At 36.5% G+C, this 20126-nt stretch overlaps 1 protein-coding gene across 2 annotated transcripts in view; it reads left to right on the top strand.

Moving 5' to 3' along the window:
* Positions 1-20126, top strand: part of UBE3C (ubiquitin protein ligase E3C) — a 70313-nt gene that overhangs the window by 35872 nt on the left and 14315 nt on the right. For both annotated transcript variants that reach the window (XM_005426763.2, XM_031061718.1), the window contains 4 exons: positions 3051-3148; positions 6355-6487; positions 7259-7506; positions 19531-19743. In XM_005426763.2, coding sequence (XP_005426820.1) covers positions 3051-3148; positions 6355-6487; positions 7259-7506; positions 19531-19743 — 692 coding nt within the window. The remainder of the gene's footprint in view (positions 1-3050; positions 3149-6354; positions 6488-7258; positions 7507-19530; positions 19744-20126) is intronic.

Below are 20126 nucleotides of genomic sequence, written 5' to 3'. Positions count from 1 at the left end.
GGCATGATGAGGTGGAGAAATGATGTGTTTTTTAAATAGTGTGTTAATATGTATAAAAGGCAACTGCACAGAACGGAAAATTAATACAGTTGTAGAAGATGTAAAGCATTGAGATTTTGCTTTTACTGTATACTGTAAAGAAACATTTTTGTTATGTATTAAACTGTAACAAACAGGCTTTGTATGGTAAATATTAATTCCTGTTTATAAATATTGTGTCAAATTAGATAAGACAGAAATGTAAACCTCTGATTTACTCAAAATATCAGGATTTTATGGAACTTGCAGAGAAAGATTAGAGAATGGGACAAACTTAGCAATCAGGGTAAATTTACACTAGATTTTTCCAATATGCTTTCTCATGTAGACAGTCCGTTTCTTCCAGCTTTTCATACCTCTTCAGCTTCACTATTCTAGAATTTTACTTCTCTGTGATCAGGTAAAATAATCATTAAATCACTGGCACTTGTGCAGAATTAATAATGAATTTAAAATGGGGCCTTTAAGCAGCAAAATTATTCATCTACAAAAGTCCTTGCTCTCTTTCAAGATGATGCAATCTGCTTGAGTTAGTTTAGTCAGATCCAGTAGATCATGGAGAGACTGTAGCCTTTGGATGCTGCTGTAGGGTTGTACAGAATTAAAAGCTTTGGCCAGGGTGGAAGCCTAAAGACTTCTAGTGATAATTTTTATTTGAGTAGTTACGATGGTAAAAGTTAATTTTGATTACCTTATTAGTGTAGTTGCCAGATAATAACTAGTTGGCTCACTTCAAGTACCGCTGAGAATTACTGATTATATATTTTTCCAGTTAGTTTCTTTCTTTGGAAATCACCACTTCTCCACATCAGCAATCTTTGTTTCTTTCACTGACCTGCACGACCCTCCACAGCTGTTTATAGTGTCTGGATGTTCTCCACTGCCAAACCTATTCCACATTCATCACTTCCACATTCTCCTGCTCTCCTTGCCCTCATGCCTACACTACCTTGAGCTCTCTGCCAGGTCTTCCTTCCCCAGATGCCCCCAGTTCCCTCCATTTCATGCCTCTCCTGCTGTGGGCAGTTGGGGGATGAGGAATGCCTGTGCTGTGCTGGTGTGAGCAGCTGTGTGCCCTCCTTTTCCTGGCTGGCTCCAGGTGAGCTGGCACACTGGGCACTGCTCTCCTGGCTGTGCCTGCATTCAGGTTGCTGAAAGAATTTCTCCTGTCTGGCCTGGGAAAATTTTCACAGAATTTGGTATTTTTGAATCTCCTATTGTCTGTTGAAGTTCAGCTGATGAACTCAAGAGGTGTGTTGGAGGAAAGATGGCGCAGTGTGTTCATGTAAACCTTGTTTTCATGCAAAGTCAGGCTAAAAAGAGAGTGCAGTCAACATGAATGTGTGAAAACAAGCAGGTAACCTTGTGCACATGACTTGTTAAATCCCTCTTGACTCCATATGGGTTAAAGCCAATTAGCATGAAAGTACTGCTGAATCACATATGGCCATGTTTATTTGTGCTTTTTCATTTACTTAAATGGCAGACTTGTGAGTTCTAAATGCCCTCTGTATTGATGACTCCATCCCATATTTCTCTCTAAAGAAAGAAGCTGTGATGGAGAAATGCAGATAAAATTGACTAATTGACTGAAATAATTGAACTGTCGAAGTCATGTAGTAGTTTACCTTTGCTGTACATGCACTTTTCATTTAAAATGATTTTAACTGTTAGCTTAATAGGCTTCATACATTGACTTTAATTAAAAATGTTTACTAAGTAAACTAAAGGTAATCACAAATCAGCATTTTATCAGAAATTCCGAAGGCTTGCAATGTTGAAACCTGCTCCCAATGAATATATATCAAGATTAGTGATGTTTAGGGTCATACCCTATTAAATTGGTGCTTAAAATATCCCTACTTAAAGTGCTTTGAGGATTTAAAAAACAAACAAAAAAGAACATTGAAGTGTTCAGTCCAGAAGATTGCAGAAGATGCTTGTCACCATGGGTGGAGGCCAAAGAAAAAACCTTGAAACTGTAATCAAAAACTTGCAGACAGAGCAATGACATGAAGCATTTGCTTATTTTGTAATACACTCTGTGTGTCCAGACTCTGGAGTCTTTCTTCAGAGTTGGTTATTAAACACAAAAATGAAACAACCAAGGAACTGTGGGTGTTGTTACCTCTGTAGACTGAAGTCAGGTGGGCCTTTGGCCACAGTGGCTCATCAGTGAGCGGTACTGACTGCACTTAATTAATTTACAGTCAGGTATGTGCTCACTGGCTGAGTTTCCTCCCATAAAGTTAGAGCAGGGCTGTCATTTCTACTGTGCATCACCAAAAGTTGTTTCCTAAAAATACCCTGTGAGTGAGTTCAAAGGAGCTGCACAGTAGTTTGGGAACTGCATGATGAATCTCTCTGCTGTGGCTTCTTGAATTCTTCTCCTAGACTTTTGTCTTAAATACAGTATACAGGTTCTTGATGATGTTTTCATTTTTTCTGCAGTCACTGGGATTTAATGTGGTCACTGTGACTTTGCTGTCAGGGGAGAAAACTCATTGAAGTAAATGTTATCTTTCTGTTGGTTTCCTTAGATTTGGTTTAATTCTTAGTTTTTACCTAAAACGACTTGATTGAAAGTAGAATATGTTGTTGAAAGCACGATAGCTGTAAACTATTCTGAACATGAGAATAGGAATATTATATATTCCTGCAATGAAAAGTCTAAATCATGACAGTTACTAATTGTCTTCTATCATGCATTTTTTCCTAACTCCTAAGCGAAAATGTCAATAAGGAGATTTTTTTTCTGAATAAAAATAGAGGTACAGAAGTACATATTTTTATATGCATTTTGCTTTCATGTGTTTTCTCTACTGATATTTTGGTTTGCCTGTAGCAACTAATGCTTAAGGAAAGGTAAGGCTTTGAGTGAGTATGTAATAAACAAACTATTTTAATGTCTGTATTTTTATACCAGGTAGATTGAGTCACTTGATACAAAATAAATTGTTTGAAAAAAATGTTCTGTCCAAAATTTTTAAAATTATTATTTCTGTTTTAAGTGGGTTTGGAGCCAGCACCTCTTTCTGTATCTGAAGAACGACAGCTTGCAATTCTGACAGAGCTACCTTTTGTAGTTCCTTTTGAAGAAAGAGTAAAGGTACCTAATTTCTAATTTAATATGCAATTGGTGTTTTTTGTTTTGAGTAAGTGTAAAAAGAGCACTTAGTGAGGTAGAAACTGGATGGATTCCCTACAGAAGGATATGGCACTCTGCACTGTTTTTCTGCAGTACTCATGCAGCAGCTGAACATTTGAAGTTACTGACTTCTGTCTTACTTTCCTGCTTATGTTGCCCTTAATAATATTTGTATTAAAGTTAGGAACATTTATTTTGAGACAGCTGAGAGCAGTTTGCAGTCCTGGCTCAGAGATGGCTCTACCTGATTGCACCCTCTTGTGGTGGCACAGCACCGGCCGTTGTGTGTTGTACCAGAGTGCAGGGTCGCAGCTGGAGACTCAGGAGCACTCATTTACTCCAAATGAGATTCCATTTTGGGAAATTAACACCTACAGATTAAGTTCCTGCATTCATAGCTGAGTAGCTGGACTTTAATAGAGTGTATAGCTTTAAACTTGCAAGATTTTTGTACTTGACTGATTGCATTTGCTTATGAATGTTTTTGAGACTTTATAGATGTAATTGTTAGTTCCATTATCTATTTCAGTTTGCATCATTAATATTCTTCAAGCTTTTTTTTCTGTTAAGCACATTTTTTATTGTTTACTTTTCAACAATATCAGTTATTTCAAAACTGCTCCCTAAATTTTCTTGGAAATGTTAGTTTTCAAGACACCATCAAAGGAATTAAGAGTAATTCCATAGGGAAAGTCAGTCTTTATTTGTCAAAACACAGAGGCAGCTTTTGTAGAAAATGTGTGGTTTTTTTCTCAGGCTTCTATGAAACAGTTGTTCCAACAAAACATCTTATTACTGTATGGCAATGCCACACCAGGATTACAGGGAAATTATAGGAACTGATCCCAAGCAGGGATCTCTGTCATTACTTAGTCACTGCCTTGCGACCTCTGGACTTCTTAAAGCTGTGTTGAGATGCACACATGTTATGTTTTTGGAATTCATAAGGCTTTTTTTTGGAATTGGAATTCATAGAACCTTGTGTGCTTTTATCACAAAAACTGAAGTAACAATGTCATGAGAGCTTGGAGATGAGGATAAAGCTACAACTGACCTTCTGTAGTTCAAAGAGGAGATCCTGTTACACTGTGTTTTGGAACAAGTGTGTGCAGTCCATTTTGTGTAACAGTGGGAGTCAGCATTCCGTGGAGTCTCCCACTGCCTCTACAGAGCAAGTTGTAATAATGGAAGAAAATACCATGACCATAATAAGTTTTTTTTTTTCGTTTTGGTCAGTTGCTGTCTATTGCTCTATGACTTAATATGGTAAGCTCAGTGCTGCTTGTCTGGGGTATTTCCATATGCCCTTTCATTTTCTGACTCCTCATGCCATTTTTACCTTGACCCACCAGATAACAGATCGTCTAACAAGCAATTGCAGAGTGCAGTTACATGGTAGGCTCTTGAGCTTTCTGGCCCCAGGGAGTGTTTTCCCATCAGCCTTAAGGCACATTGGGGTGCACCTTTCAGTCTGTGGGAGGTAATGAATCCAATTTGTAGCAGTGCCTTGGTTCTCACCTCCTTAGGCCATACTTCGGTTAGCTTGCCTATGGTGATGCTACTTCCATGGTGTGTGCTTCAGTCAGCCTTGCTTGTTTTTGTGTGTTTATCTGAAGTCATCGCAAATGCTTCAGTTGTGCATTTTCAGGACTGACATATCCATGAACATTGGGTTGTGTGGGGAGTCAGAATCAGTACCAAAATGAGTTTTTCTATGAGATGTAATACCAGGTGATTTTTTCCATCTAGAGTCAGGTAATAATTAATAAACTGTATCTAGGGCTGCTTCAGGAAGGAGAGTGGTGGTGAGCATATTCTCATGCTCTGTACCTAAAAAAGGTGCTTGTGACTACATGTCTGGATGTTTTAAAACTGTAGAAAAATTTAGGCCAGAAGGGACCTCTGGAGGTACTCCAGTCCACATCCTTCCTCACACAAGAGTGACTTCAGACTTGGGTCAGCATGCACAAGGGCTTGTCCAGATGAGTTTTGACTATCTCCAGAAATGGAGATTTCACAAGCTCTCATGTAACCTTTCCAATACCTAATCACTCCCATTATGAACTTTTTTCTTTATGTCCATCCCTTGTTTCTCTTTCTGCAGCTTAGGACTATTTTCTCTTGTTTTCCTTCTGTGTACCTTAGGAAAGATTCCTGCTTTGTCTATACTGTAATCTTCCTGGTTGGAAAGCATCTTCTCCACTAGCAACAGTTGCACATAAAAACAGTAGATTTGAGACCTTACTCTATCGCTGTTTGCTGTGGTCAGATTTTCTCTTTCATGGTAAATTTGTTGTTTTTAAAAATCCCTGCAGACTCTTACTTATTGTTCTTAATTAAAAAATAGTCTGACATATTACTGGGAGATTATATCCCTTGGAAAATGTGCTAGACTATTTATTAAATATGTGATTGGTGGCAAGGGAGAATATAGTAAACCTACACTCCATGGATAGAGGGAATATTATTATACATTAGGCAACCCCCTCCCATGCTACATCCTGGCATAGAAACACAGTGAGCTACAGTTACTCTTCAGGGGAACAGGTGCCTGTTGTAAAGACTTGAAAATGGACAGTGTGAAATTCAATTTGTGCTTCACCTGGCATAATTGTTTTGAATTTTTATGATACTCTGGTTCTTTTTTTAAATATGGTGGTAATATCCATGATTTTAATCTAAATTATTTGTTCACTGCTTATACAAGGGGAACTGGTACCTATTTTCTTATTACTGAGAATGTTCCTGACCATTGCAAACAGCAACAAAAAATTGTTTACTAGTATTGAGAATACCCTCTGTGTGTGTGAAATACTCATGGGACTTTTTTCATTTGTTGTTGAATACTTTACATTTAAGAACTCTGAAAGTTAGGGAGAGGAAACTGGAAGCATTGGCACAGTGTCTGTAGATGTGCTTCTTTATGTAGAAAAACCTGAGGATGTTATTTTAGCACAGGAAAGTTCTTTGCATTTCTGTCCCACTCCCCCCATTCCATGGGTCATGGTTCTGTATTAAGTTTCTGCAGCTCAGTGAGAGAGAGAAGACAACTTGAAAGTGAGTGCCAGAGGCAGCTCAAAGGACAGTAACAGTAGTGAATAACCGTCTCTCATTGAGTATTTAGATCTGCACAATGACATGATTGCTCTTTTCACTCATTTAAACAGATTTTTCAAAGACTGATCTATGCTGATAAACAAGAAGTTCAAGGAGATGGGCCATTTTTGGATGGAATTAATGTCACTATCAGAAGAAATTATATTTATGAAGATGCTTATGATAAACTTTCTCCTGAGAACGGTAGGTTTGCAGTTATCAGCTTGTTCCAACACTTTGTTGTTCTTATTATGTAGTTCCATGTTTGCTTATTTGACTGGTATGCTATAGATGTATCAGATCTGAGATGTGAAAGTTCTTAAAAGTTAAATTTTCTTGTTTTTACAGAAGTAATTCTCACGCATATTTTTTCTGATTATTGCAGTCTAAATTATCTCTTTACAACGACTTCTTATGGTGCTTTTCTTCCCATTTGCTCATCCAAATAATTGTAATTTGTATATTTTTCTATATAATTCATTAGATATTATCTGCTTTGGTAGTCTTGGCCAGTAAATACATATGGACTGAACAGGATTTGCTTGGTACAATGTGTCTGATAATAATCAGGTCTCTTTTTAATGATGGGATGTAGTACTATAAATTTTACTACATTGAATTAAATCACGTTTGTGTGAATCTGTGTGATTGTGCACTCACAATGTTTTATACAAATATAATTTTCAAGTTTTCCTTGGTCTCTTTTAATATTTTGTAGGATTTTTTTTCTTCCCCTACCTATGGTATTATCATCTTTTTTTGATGACTCTTAAGATGATATCTTTTCTACAAAGTGAGTGTTTCACAAACTGAATATTCCAAAATTCAAGCCAGTAATAGGAGTTTTGCTACTGTTTACTATGTCAGATTTTATTCTAGCATATGTAGTTTGTGTGTGTGATTACATGTGCTGTTATCCATACAAAGCTGAAGCAGACAATTGCATTTGAGTTTGTCTCTCTCCTTTCCTTGCAGAACCTGACCTAAAAAAGCGCATTCGTGTTCACTTGCTTAATGCACACGGTCTTGATGAAGCTGGCATTGATGGTGGTGGAATTTTCAGAGAATTTCTGAATGAACTCCTCAAATCAGGATTTAACCCTAACCAGGGTTTTTTTAAGACCACCAATGAGGGGCTGCTTTACCCTAACCCTGCAGCACAGATGCTGGTTGGAGACTCGTACGCCCGACATTACTACTTCCTTGGGAGAATGCTTGGAAAGGTAAAACCAATGTTCTGGAATACAAAGCTATAGCAGTACTGACATTATGCAGTAATGGTTTTTTCTAATTAGGAAGAGTGCATGGGAAAAACCAAGATTTTCCCAGACTTGAGAGACAGTAACTCTGACATATTGGGTATGAACGTTACTACTAAATTTCTGGTTGATTTTAATAAATTATATACTTGGGAAGTACAGGAAATTTGTGTTATCCTGACTGCCAGTTGAGTTAGGTAACAATAATTAATGAACTGTATCTAGGCCTGCTTCAGGATGGAGAAGTTTGCATATGTGTGCTTCTATGTATATCCTCGTGCTTAAGATTAAGTTGATTAAAGTAGCCAGCTCTATTCTGCATATAATGATTTTCAACCTGGAGCTTTTAGGACTATGACTGCAGTTTACATTTCCATCATTTGGAATATATGAAATGAATGTTTTAAACAGTTACTAGTTGTATGAGGTATACCATTTTTGATAGCATTTAAAGTTTGCCATCAGCATTTGAAATTCTTAAGAGGCACATGCAAATTACTTTTCACATATTCTGTTTGGGGTTTTATACATTTTGCATATTTCTTGAGTTCTAGTGCTTGATAATTCAGTGATATGAATGTTCAAAGGCTAATAGATGCTTGTTGAGCTAGGTGAAAAATGGAGGGAGAGGAACAAAGACATAAACCATTACAAACATTAATTACATTCAATTTTCTTTTATGGTCAGGTTTAATACTGAGGCTATTTCATTCTAAGCTCTCAAAATAATTTTTATAAAGCTAATAATCGTGCAACAAAATTTGGAATACAAATTCCATTTCAGAAAAAAAAAAGTATTAACTGCTACTTAGCTGTCTAATACTGAAGGTATTTAAGATGTAAAAGTCCCATTTAATTGCCTGCAGTAATTTGGAGGCTAAAGTCTGCTGCTGCCTTGCAGTGAGGTTTGATGTCTTTGTAGTATAGCTGGAAGAGGTTTCAGGTTTCAAGGGATGTCGTTGGCAAACAGTGAATTTTTGAACCAGTGCTGTGCTTGGGAGTTGCCAGTCAAGTGAGTTAGATCAAACTGCCTCTTTGTAAGCAAATACCCTGCTAATGCATCCCAGCTACTGCCATATCCAAATTTCCTAAACAGTGAAATTACAAATCAGCCATTTCAATAAATAATCTTTGACTGATGTTCCCACTCCTGTTGGGAGATGGATTCAGTACTGATACAACAGTTGGCAATTATGTCTGATACTACATATCCAAGCTTCATTTTCTTTCTGCATGTATAGATTTTTGGAGTGGGAAAGCAAACACTTGTGGTATTGTTAAGGGGGTTACTTCACCCCAAAACTATTTTGTGTATATCTAGGAAGGGCTCAACTGTCAGGGAAAGTTTGAAACATTATTTTAAAAAAAAGATTGTAATTTTGAGTCTTCACTTTCCTCTGTCAAAACAACATGTTGCCTTCCATAACTGAATTTCAGATAATAGCATAGAGACAGAAGCTGCAAAATATGTTTTATCTCACAGAGTGCTACAAGTATATTTTTTAAGTCAGAAAGTCTATTATTTACCATTTTGAAAGTATAAATTGTTTTTGTATTTGCAGTATGTGTAGATAAGGTAAGAATTGATAGTGCTACTTAATAATTACCCTTGCCCAGGTGCACAGACACCTTTTTAGTAGTGTATTTAGAGACTTGATGAATTAAACAGAAAGATAAGGCACGACCATACTATTCCAAACCTCCTGGTATTATGATCTTGGTTAGGTTATTGAATACCCACTCATCCATTTTCAAAAATGTGCCCATTTTATGCTTTGCACAGGGCTATTTGTGAGCAATAGGGAATTATTAAAAGCCCCTTTGCAAACAAAGTAGATATAATGCAACGGAAGCAATGAGGCATCCACAGCAATTTCTTATTTGTGCAAATCAGTGTGCAAAGAGTGCTGCCACCAGAAACTCTCACGTAAGAGGATTCAATGTTATCAGAAAACAAATACATTAGAATATAATAATTTATAGAAATTCTCTGTCTCTTGGTAACCACTTCATACTAATACCCAAATGCATTTAACTTTCAGCACCAGGAAGTTATACCAAATTCAGTTTTTCTTCTCATCAGGGAGTTTCTAACAGCTTGGCATCTTCTTTGTTAATTGGTCAGTTCAGAAGCAGAAACATCTTAAAATATAAAACATATCTTGAGAAATAGTATATCTGAAAATAGAAATAATTTTAATCCTGAATAAATTACTTACTTTTGGGTATCTTTCTAGTTAATGAAGAAATTAAAATCTGTGTACAATAGGCATAGCTTTTGTAGTCACTGGATGAGCAAAAGGTCTTGTGGAAATAATACTTTGTGATCATGTAATTGCATATGTTATCTAAAGCTATCCTTTAAGAAAACCAAAAATTAGTTTGCTTAAACAGCAGCTATTCAAACACTTTGAAAGTTTACATTTCTCAACTGTCAGTGACTTTACTCTGAAATGCAAATACTGTCTTAGCAGTGGTGCCTTTTAAGCATTTTCCTTTCTCTTCCTTAAAAGTTAAAGCTCAGCTTGCTGTGCACAGTGAGAGTCTCCTACAGCCAGAGGGGTTGGAGGCTTGAACCTCTCGGTGTTGCCCACTGGAAGCACAGCTGGGACCGAGAAGAGGGAAACACTGGTTAACCATTCAGGCAGAAACAGTGTCCAGGTAGAAGAACAGTGACAGAATTAAAATCTGAACTTCTCTATATTCTGACGTAAACTCAGTCTAGTACACAGCCTACTTCTCCATTTCCAGTTTACATTTGCATTTATTCAGTGATGTTACTGTGACAGATGTGGAAAAGGACATTATTTGCATTTGGAATTTTTTGACATCAAGCTGCTGATTCTTAGGATAATTTACTTAAATTTCATGAAGTATCAGCATTAGTTTAAGAATATGGCAGGAAATCCATAGATAGATTAGTATGATAATTTTTATGGTTTCCTCTTCTTCCCTTTTGACATAAACCTGCTAGTTCTTGCATTTATTTTGTTTTACAGTGACAGTCTTTGCATGTTAAGCAGAGTGACTCTGACAGTAGAGATTTTTGTATAATACACTCAGTGTCTTTGAATTTACTGAATTCTACCTCCTCTCTTATTCCAGAATATTAAATAGCACTCGTGAGTCACACATTCATGTTGCTGAAGAACATCTATTTTTGAAATATAATGTTAAGTCCCCTTTTCTAAACAATAGAACCTGCAGTCCTTGGAAGACACTAAGTTTTTCTGGAAAGATTTAATTTGTTTTGCCGAGACCCAACTTCTGGTTAAATGATTGGGAAAGCAATATGGAGAACAAAACATCTTTTGAGTTTCTTTTGAACTAAATCCTTTAGTGGAACCAAGTAAAGAAGTTTCATAGAGGAAGCAGCAAGGACTGAGGAAAAATTAACGTGTTCATTTTAAATTTTAGCATTATTTTGATGGTGGATACAATCTAGGTTTTGTTCTTTGATCATTAATATTTAATGGTATATAGGAGGTCAGTAATTTGCATGGACTTGTGGATATTTTATTGATGAAAGCCAAAGTTGTTTATTTTCCTATGAGTTTTTGTTGTTTACTGATTTAAGATCTAACAGACTGTTCTTTGCACACATCTAAATGTTATTAGATATATATAATTGAAAATAAATAGTTACAAACTAAGTCCTTGAGTAAAATGAAGCTTTAGAAGAGTAATAGTAGATCAAATACAGATGTTATTACACTACAAATAAATGAACAGGACCTAATTTTTGGTTAGATTATTCTTCTGTGTATTAGAGAGTATGCCTTATGTTTGTAACTTTGAAAACTGTGCCTGTCTGGAAAGTCCAATTTTAAGATGATGTCTGTAGAATCCATTCTGCAGAAAAACTAAAGTAGTTCTTAATCATTCTCAGGCCTTATCTAAGAAGTATTGATTCAGGGGAGTCTTTCCACGACGAGATCTGCATCAAATCTAAACTCTTAAATTATAAATAAGATGCACATATGGAGTTAAAACATTCAAGGAAATGGAAATGTTTCTAATAACATATTTGAGTGCCATTCATGCCCCAAAAGCTTGTGGAAAGAAAGCAAAGCAAGCAAACTGTACAGTGAGAACTGACTTTCATATACTTGATTGTTTGGTACTGTGGTGTGTCACTGCCACTCTGACTGTTGGAGGGTGGTGGATTTTTCCTTCTGATTTTTAGGCTTCCCTTTCCATTTTCTTATTGTTCACTTAATTACACCCTCTTTGGCTTGATTGAAGTCAGTACACCCTTAATTAGCTTGTGCTGCAGCCCCAGTTGGTACTACTAGTACCTGAAATGGTATGGGATTGGTGATACTGATGCAAAGAGGAGGTAATTGATTAAACTCTTGGTTTTATTAATTTCAATTGCCTCTCACATGATTTTGTAGATTCAGCATTTTGCTTAAGAGCAAGTTAACTGATGATCATTTGTCTCAGAAAATCCTGAATGATCTGATATGAAATCAAAACAGGAATTTACCATGGAAAGAACGTGGTCCTTTAATGATACACTTACAATGCAGAAACACAATCCTGAGAGAGCAGAATTGGTACCTTATGGAAGTTATTTCACGATTTATGAATGCAGATGTAAACTAACTTGAATCTATTTTCTGACACAGTTCTTCAGCTTGACAATTCCTTTGTGTACTGGTGCATTTAACAAAACCAATTATCTTTTGATTACAAATAGCTATGTTAGTAGTAACCCTGTAAATATGTGTCTAGTGCTGAAAGACTACTGAAATGTGGTATTTTAACTCTAAATCTTTAGGGAGGAAAAGTGTTTATTGATGGATTGTGATATTTATTGGGTCATAATGTATTTAAATTTTCTTTAATGCATATGTTAGTGATTGTTTACCGTGATAAAGTGCATAGAGGTCTCTGCAAGGAGTTCTGAATGGAAAGAATTACCTCATGTCAGTGGTCACTCCTCAATTAAAAGTTCCATTAGCAGATGATTCCTGCTTCTGGTTTGTGTACTGATTGCATTTTATTGCCTCTAAATCAGGTTCCTAGACAGGGAATAAATAAACAGTTAGAGTGTGTGGTAATGGTATCCTGATCTTTTTTCACAGTTGGGAACACCTACATCCATTTCAATCAATTAGGTTTGGAATATTTACTGAAATTCTTAAATTGGTTTGAACTTTAAGAATTACTTGTTTCACTGCTATTAAAATACAGATTTATCTTAGAAGCATATCCAGAGGTTAGTTATATAGTGTTAAGTGTTTCAGTATGTCAAAAGATTAAGTTTAAATAAGGAGGAGAAGTTTCCCTTTTATCTTCAAGTTCTTCCTAAATTATGTTTAAATTTGAGACAAGAAAAATCTATTAAGCCTTTACTGGAACTTCAGTCATGAATGATAACTATCAGTTATCCAGTGCATCCACAGGTATCCACAGTGCTTTCCTCTCTCATAATTCAAAACCCCCAAAATGACATTGATAGCAATTTATATCATATTTATGGCATAAGTTACAGAGATAACTGTTCCTGTTAAATGAGAAAGAAAGTATCAAGCTGATGAAATTGTAGTTTTCTGCACGTGCTGGCATTTCTGAAGCACTCTGTTTTAGTAATAAACATTAATGTTATTAAAGACATCCTAAATTCCTAGAATAAAAATGCTAGCATGACTTTACATTTTTAAATTAAAAATTAACTCAAGGTCATTACAGTTGATATGATCCAGTGAAGTCTTTGGGAATGGATCCTTACATTTTCCAGGTCCTGTGTTCAGGAGTTAGGAGTTTGGTCTGTGCTGCCACACCCCTGCCATCCACTTCAGGGATTTGCACCATCCTTTATCCCTGAGTCTTGCCACCTCAAATCTCTGAAACTTCTATAAACTCGTACATACTGACCTTCAAATTCACATTGAGTGGGAAATCTGAAGTAAAACCAATTTTCAAAAGGCTTTTTCTAAAAAAAACAATAACAATAATTTTAAAATGTAATGATATTCACTCTGCTGCAGGGGTTATTAAAGCTTGCACAAGCCTCATTACAGGCATCAAGCTGTGGAATTTTGGACTCCTGTTCTTTTAAAAGACAGAACAAAGGCAAGCTATGAATTTTCACAGTAATACAGGGAAGATAATCCACCAGATTTTCCATTACTATGGTGATTCAAATGCATCTAAACATCTTCTACTGCTCAAAGGCTTGGAAACAGTGGCTTAGAGCTCCAAGGTAACAGGACACATTGCATTGGGACACATACCTGGGAGAAATAATTTTATTTTACTGTATTGGCTTTAGAAACAATATCTTTGGGGTTTGCTCACTTTTAAACACATTATTAAGCACATCTTTAAGAAATTATTTTATCTAGAGATTGCTAAATGTTAGCTCTAAAAATGCTTCAAAATATGAGGACATGTTGATTTTAATTTAACATAAACTTTTAATCTTTTTTATTAAGGTTGAAAAGTCTCTGCTGCCCCCAATAGCTTTGTGAATGTGATGAAATATTTCTAGGATATAAATAATAAGGTAGAAGGAAGTTCTAATGGTTTTGCTATTTTTCGATCATTTTTATTAATGGTTCTGTACAGCTTTGAAGATCTATTGCACTCTGTAAGTGCTAAGTATTATTTAATAGTAACTGTTTAAAATTACTGAAATAGAAAGGGTTATGGTCTTGGGGACTGATTATGGAAATAACTGAATTTCAGTCCAGTCATTTACTGCCTTACCCCAAAAGCTGTGCATCTTTCTAGTGATATGACTTTAGCATTGTTTATGCTTTAAACTACAGTTCTGGGTTGTGAGGGATTAATGGAAAGTAGCAGCAGTGACTGATTATTTTACTTAAGAAAGATTTTAGTTGAAATAATAAATGAGAATTAGTTGTAGACCTGAAAGTGTAAGTAAAGGCACTAAAGCTGCCTTACAGGGAGGGAGGTTTAATTAATTCATCTGTAAATTTGTTTATGCAATTTGTTGAACCTTATTCAGCACATTGTAGCGCTCGTGTAACCTCTACTGTGTATGGACAATCTGGCTGAAATGACTCCAATAGCTTACATTTTGTCCAAATTTAAAACATGGTGTGGAATCTTCTCTTTCTGAAGAGCAGTTCCCCAGTCTTGGGGTCATACTTGAACAATACCTTGTGTGACTGTGGAGTACTTAAATGGTGACAGTTACCATCTGTAGTCCCTGTCAGGCACTACTGTTATTTTGTTGGAAGAAGAAAAGTCCTCCTTGTCCAGAGAACTGTCATCCTTCTCTTTTTGTCACTATGTACAGCTGTCCTTCAGCCCAGATCCTTCTTCCATAATACATTACAGATACTAATTGCACGCCTCTGTTCTGAAAGGTGCTTGCTTTAAAGAACTGTTTCTTTTTCCTCCACATCACAGATGTGTAGTGAGTGCATTCAGTATATTTGTGTCTGAAGATCATATTTTTCATCACTTCAAATGCCCACATTGTGATCTGTGTCACCCAACTGAATAAAGGCCAGTCCCTGTAGCAATCAATTACTATGGAACTACACTGTAATCACAGGTAGCTGAGGTTATTTAAAAGAGGAACAACTTCAGACTGCATGTGAAGTGAAAACTTACTAACCACAGGGCTTTCTGTTACTTTGGTGGTTTTTAATATTCTGGTGTGTTCTGCAGGCATTCTTACTAAAGGGGAGACAGGTGAGTGAAGTTCCTGTCACTGAATACTACTTCTTCCATAGTGAAATAATTGCTCTTGGCCTTTTAACCAGGAAAAAAGCCCCTTATTTTAACCATCTATTCAAAAAATTGTAAAGGCTTGACATAATTAGAACACTAGGTTGGAGAGTGCTAAAAATAATTTGTTACTGAAATATAATTTCTTTTGTTTAGTCATTTCAGAAGCTTTTAAATTCCTTTTTTTTTTTTTTGATATCTAGAGATGTCAGCTTTTGACTAAAGAGCATCCCTAATCAAGTTTGAAAGAGTGCTGGGAAATTCAGGTTGGCCTTTTCAGCAGACATTACCTTTTAGCTGCTTAGGAATGTGTTACCCTGTGAGCATTACAGTGCTTGTGGGATTGCCCTTGATGTGAACATCACTGCCTCTGCTTCAGACCAGCCTCTTACCCCAAGTTTGTACCTCAAATTGCCCATCTGTCCAGCTGGAATGTTACTGTCCCAGCCTTTCAGGGAGGCAGAGCTCTGTAGGATAGGTTGAGGTTGTTGGTGTTGACCCCCATGTCTGAACATTAGAAGGTGGAAATCTGATGCCATCCATGGCTACCACTTGCTCCTTTCGTGACTTCCCCTCTGGACTCTTTGCCTTCCATAGGCCTGCTGCAGTTCAGGGGCTGCAGGGTAGAGACAGTGGGGTCAGGGGCTCAGGTGGGAAAGCTGGGAATGGGAACTGTCAGAGCTCATAGTAGAAAGGCGTCAGTCCCATTGGTGATTGCTACAGAATGAAAGGAAACTTGGGAAAGGGTGAGAGTACTTGGAAGTTTGAGAAGAGATTAGTTCTAAAATAGACATTGGTTAAACTTGCTGGCTTTGAGCTCCTGAAGCAGTGTATGAACAGGAAGCTCTGATTTAGCCAAACAGAAGTAGCCATCTCTGTCCAAGAGCAAGCTAGTTTTTGCCATCAGTGGTGTTCCTCACTGGCTGTGAGAGGAGGAAAGAGAACAAGATCTGTGTGGAGAGCATGACCATATATTGTATTAAAGAACTGTGTAAGTATAGTCTAATGATGCAGCTTCACACTGCAGCTGATTAATCTGGCAGAGCTGCTTTCTTCTGGGGAGGTGGTCACCATTCCCTTGCCTGTTGCTGATGCTGGGCTCCTTGATGTTGATGCTGCTCCTGCCTCCTTGATGCTGATGTTGTAGAAAGCCAGTTCAGAGAGTTCAGACAGGCAAAAAGCTAAGCTTAAAACAGGGTAGCTTACAGCTTCCCAAGGCAGTTCAGTATGGAAAAACAAGGAAGGAGGGGAATCTCCCTCTTGACCTTTAAATTTAGCTTTAGAAAAATCCCCATCAGGGTGGGCTTCCATGGGCAGCTGGCAGCTGGAAGATTGTGCTCCTGGTTAAAACAAATTGTTCTGCAATTCCCACCCTGTTTCAGCCGTGGCTGTGAGCTGGATCTTACTCTAATTGAGAAGACACTTCAGTGTCCCTGCTGTGGCCACCAACACACAACCCACCCTGCAAACCCCAAATCCAACAGCCCAAAAAAAGCACAGCACAAATAATTTGTGAGTTTTGAACCTTATTCAGGTTGTAGTGACCTTGTAGTCTCTACTGTACAACTGCTCTGCTTGCAAACAAACCCAGGGGAATCAGCAGCCAATGGTTTTGTTGCCCTAGCAGGAATGTGTGGAATCACATTTTTTAGCAAGAATAGGTAGTTTGATCAGTTGATGCTGACTGAGAAATAGAAAAGTTTGATGGAATCCAGAAAATAAAGCTTCAATTTATTTACTCATATTGTACACAGCAGCTCTCAGCATCTCTGCAGTGCTGGGGCTGTAATGGTGGCCATCACCTCTTTGAAACAAAACCAAAGTTCATCATGACTTTATTCACCAGAGATTTAGTGCATTTTTTATTAAACTTTATTAGGATAGCTTGACTTTCAAACTAATTAAAACACTACTGTTTGTCTTCTTTCCAAAAATACTTTCTTTTGAATATTGCAATCACTTAGCTAAGAGAGGGAGTAATTAAAGTTATTCTCAAGTTGCACAATTTAGTTTATTTAAAAATGCTTTATATAGTTTTTAGATGAAGTTATAAATGTTCACTTTGGAACTACCTGAAGATTAATAGTGATGCATTTGAAATGCATTATTTTTTTATTGATTCTTAATGTAGTAAATTACTGAGGTTATTTGGCAGCAAACAGAAATAGCCAGTGATGTTGTTCACATTTATTTTCCTGATAGCATCACAATTTGCATTAATTGCATTGCAGCTGCACTCACTTATATTAAAAAGCTTCTACCATAATTAATCCTTTTTATTTCAAATCATTTTGGCACAATTTCTAGCAATAAACACTCATAAAAGACAGACACTTGAAAAATAACATACAAGTTTCTTCAATATACCTATTGCTGTTTTTTTCCTGACAAGGAATTATTGATAGGCTTCTAGGATCAAGTGTTGCAAGTGGTGAAGACTTAAGACCAGTTTGAAAAATGCTAAGTGGATTATTTTGCATAAAAAATAGACAGGTTTTGAATTTGTGTAATTAACCTGTGTTTAGAAAATACCTTGATTTATGTCTACATTTGTATTTCAGTTGCATACATTATGGAAATTTAATTTATAATCCATTTAGCTGATGTGATCATAGTTTTTAGTGCTATCATTTATTAGTCTTTGTATATTGAATGCTCTAAAGGCTTAAACCTGCCTTGTGTAAAAAATTACACCTCTGCATTTACATTTTATGAGTCACAGATGGAATTCCATTTTAAATTCGGGTAGCTTTGATATATTTAAGGAATTACAATAGCTTTATTGTTACTAATGCAGGAACAGCAAACACTGACCTTACACATTGCAAATTAATGATTTATCCCTCTAGTTTGCTTTTAAAGTCAGCTATACAAATGAGGATTTTGACTTCTACACCTTGAATAAATCATATGGCTCTAAATATAATGCACCCTTTGGCTTTGAACTCGTTATTCGCAGGTTTTTTTGCAAGGTCTAACTCACCTCTTAGAACAATGTTCTTTCAGAAGTTTAAGGAATTGTGTATATTTTTCTTAAAGTCTTTGTTGGAATATCATTGAGTGATTAGAGCTGCATCTATTCATCTTTTTTTAGTTTTGTTTTTTTCCCCCATCAGTGGGATTCCTTTTCTAAGTTTGCAGCTGATTATGGAGGAATTCAGTAGCACCAAAACTCTGCTCTTGGAGACTTAAAAGGAGCATACAATGATGTTACAGTGATGTTATGTTGGTGATGCCTTGTCTGATCAGCCTGGCATCGCTATTAATGTTTTGTAAAGATTTGGTTGTCACTGGTAGAGATGCTGATGTGGCAGACAGCGGACAAGGAGAAGGGCAGCATGCCCCAGGAATGGGCTTTTTAAAGCAGTGGTCCTTTATTCAGAATAGCCTTGAAGGGTGCACCTCTCCTTCTTCTGAGAGCTACCATAAGTACTTTTTTCTTCCAAGCAAGCAGTAGTTACTGACTTAATAAAAAACAATGCAAAGATACTTTACATTACATGGAAATGTGCTTATACAGTAGATGAACCTAGAATGGTGTTGCTGGAGTTTGAAAATTCAGATTATCCAGGGGGATAATTTGAGGTTGCAGTCAAAAGATTTGGGTCAGGTACATGTTTGGTTCATGAGTATTTTGACATCTGTAGCAGTGTCAGGCACAGACAGGATTGGACCTGTGACACAGAACTGGTCAGCTCTTGGCTTGGAAATGAGGATGTTTTAATGTTTTTGTGGCATTAGAGCAGTGAAATTCACCAAAGGTGCAGCCATGAATCACTGTAACATGCACCAGATAGTTTTTATTAGTTTAAAATGTGCTGGGTTTACCGAGTTATTCTAAGGGGTTGAGGGGGATGACAGTTCTACATGCAGTGATTGATGTGAATGGAGTAATACTGCTTGTGATGGTGCTAATGGAAGTAGAGGTGTAAACTTGTTTTGTAAGACATTCTTGAAGCAGTTGCATTGTCCTTTAGCAAACCTTGCTTTTCCTGAAAATAAATGCAATTTGGATGAAGAGTAATGACAGATAAGCAATGACCTTGCATTTTAAATCACAACATAATTAATTTGTGAGATTTGAGACTGTGGTATTTCACAAGAATATTCTCATCTCAAATTTTGGATGAATATTCTTAAGTTTGTGCAATATTTGAGCTATTTCCATGCTAGAAGAACCAAATTAAGACAGACTTACTCAAAAGTTGAGAAACCTTCTGAATTCCTGCATGTACAAACAGTAATATCTAATGTGCTTTTATCTGCTTTATTTTTCAGGCTCTTTATGAAAATATGCTGGTGGAGCTGCCATTTGCTAGTTTTTTCCTCTCAAAATTATTAGGGACAAGTGCTGATGTTGATATCCATCATTTAGCTTCACTAGACCCGGAAATGTACAAAAATTTGCTTTTTCTAAAGAGCTATGAAGGGGATGTGGAAGAACTTGGACTCAACTTCACCGTGGTAAATAATGACCTTGGGGAAGCGCAGGTAAGAATGGCTTTGAATTTTTATTTTCCTTTTATCTTTTACTGATGAATCTTTACTATCCCTACTAACTATTTTTAAAATTTAAATGTGATGGGAAACAACTGTTAAAGGTGCTGTAAGTCATCAGTTGGAATTCTGACTCAGTATTTGGAGTAGAGAGTAACTGTGTACTTGAAAAAAAACTTCTGATGATTACTTAAAGGTTTTATCTTCTAAGGAGTAAACTGCAGTGATTATTTTCTAACAGTCACACATATAAAGTTCTATTGCTTGAAAAAAAGATGTTTCTCCAATTGCACTTGTAATAGTAGCAAAATTTAGATGATGTGTAAACTACAGAAGTACTGCCTAGTTTTAGAGTTGCAGTTAGCAGTCAGAGAGAT

This window comes from Geospiza fortis, unplaced genomic scaffold (genome assembly GCF_000277835.1).
Source record: "Geospiza fortis unplaced genomic scaffold, GeoFor_1.0 scaffold282, whole genome shotgun sequence".
In the NCBI taxonomy this organism is placed as follows: Eukaryota; Metazoa; Chordata; class Aves; order Passeriformes; family Thraupidae; genus Geospiza; species Geospiza fortis.
Note: the sequence above shows the minus strand (reverse complement) of the source record. Positions and strands in the feature narration are given on the sequence as shown.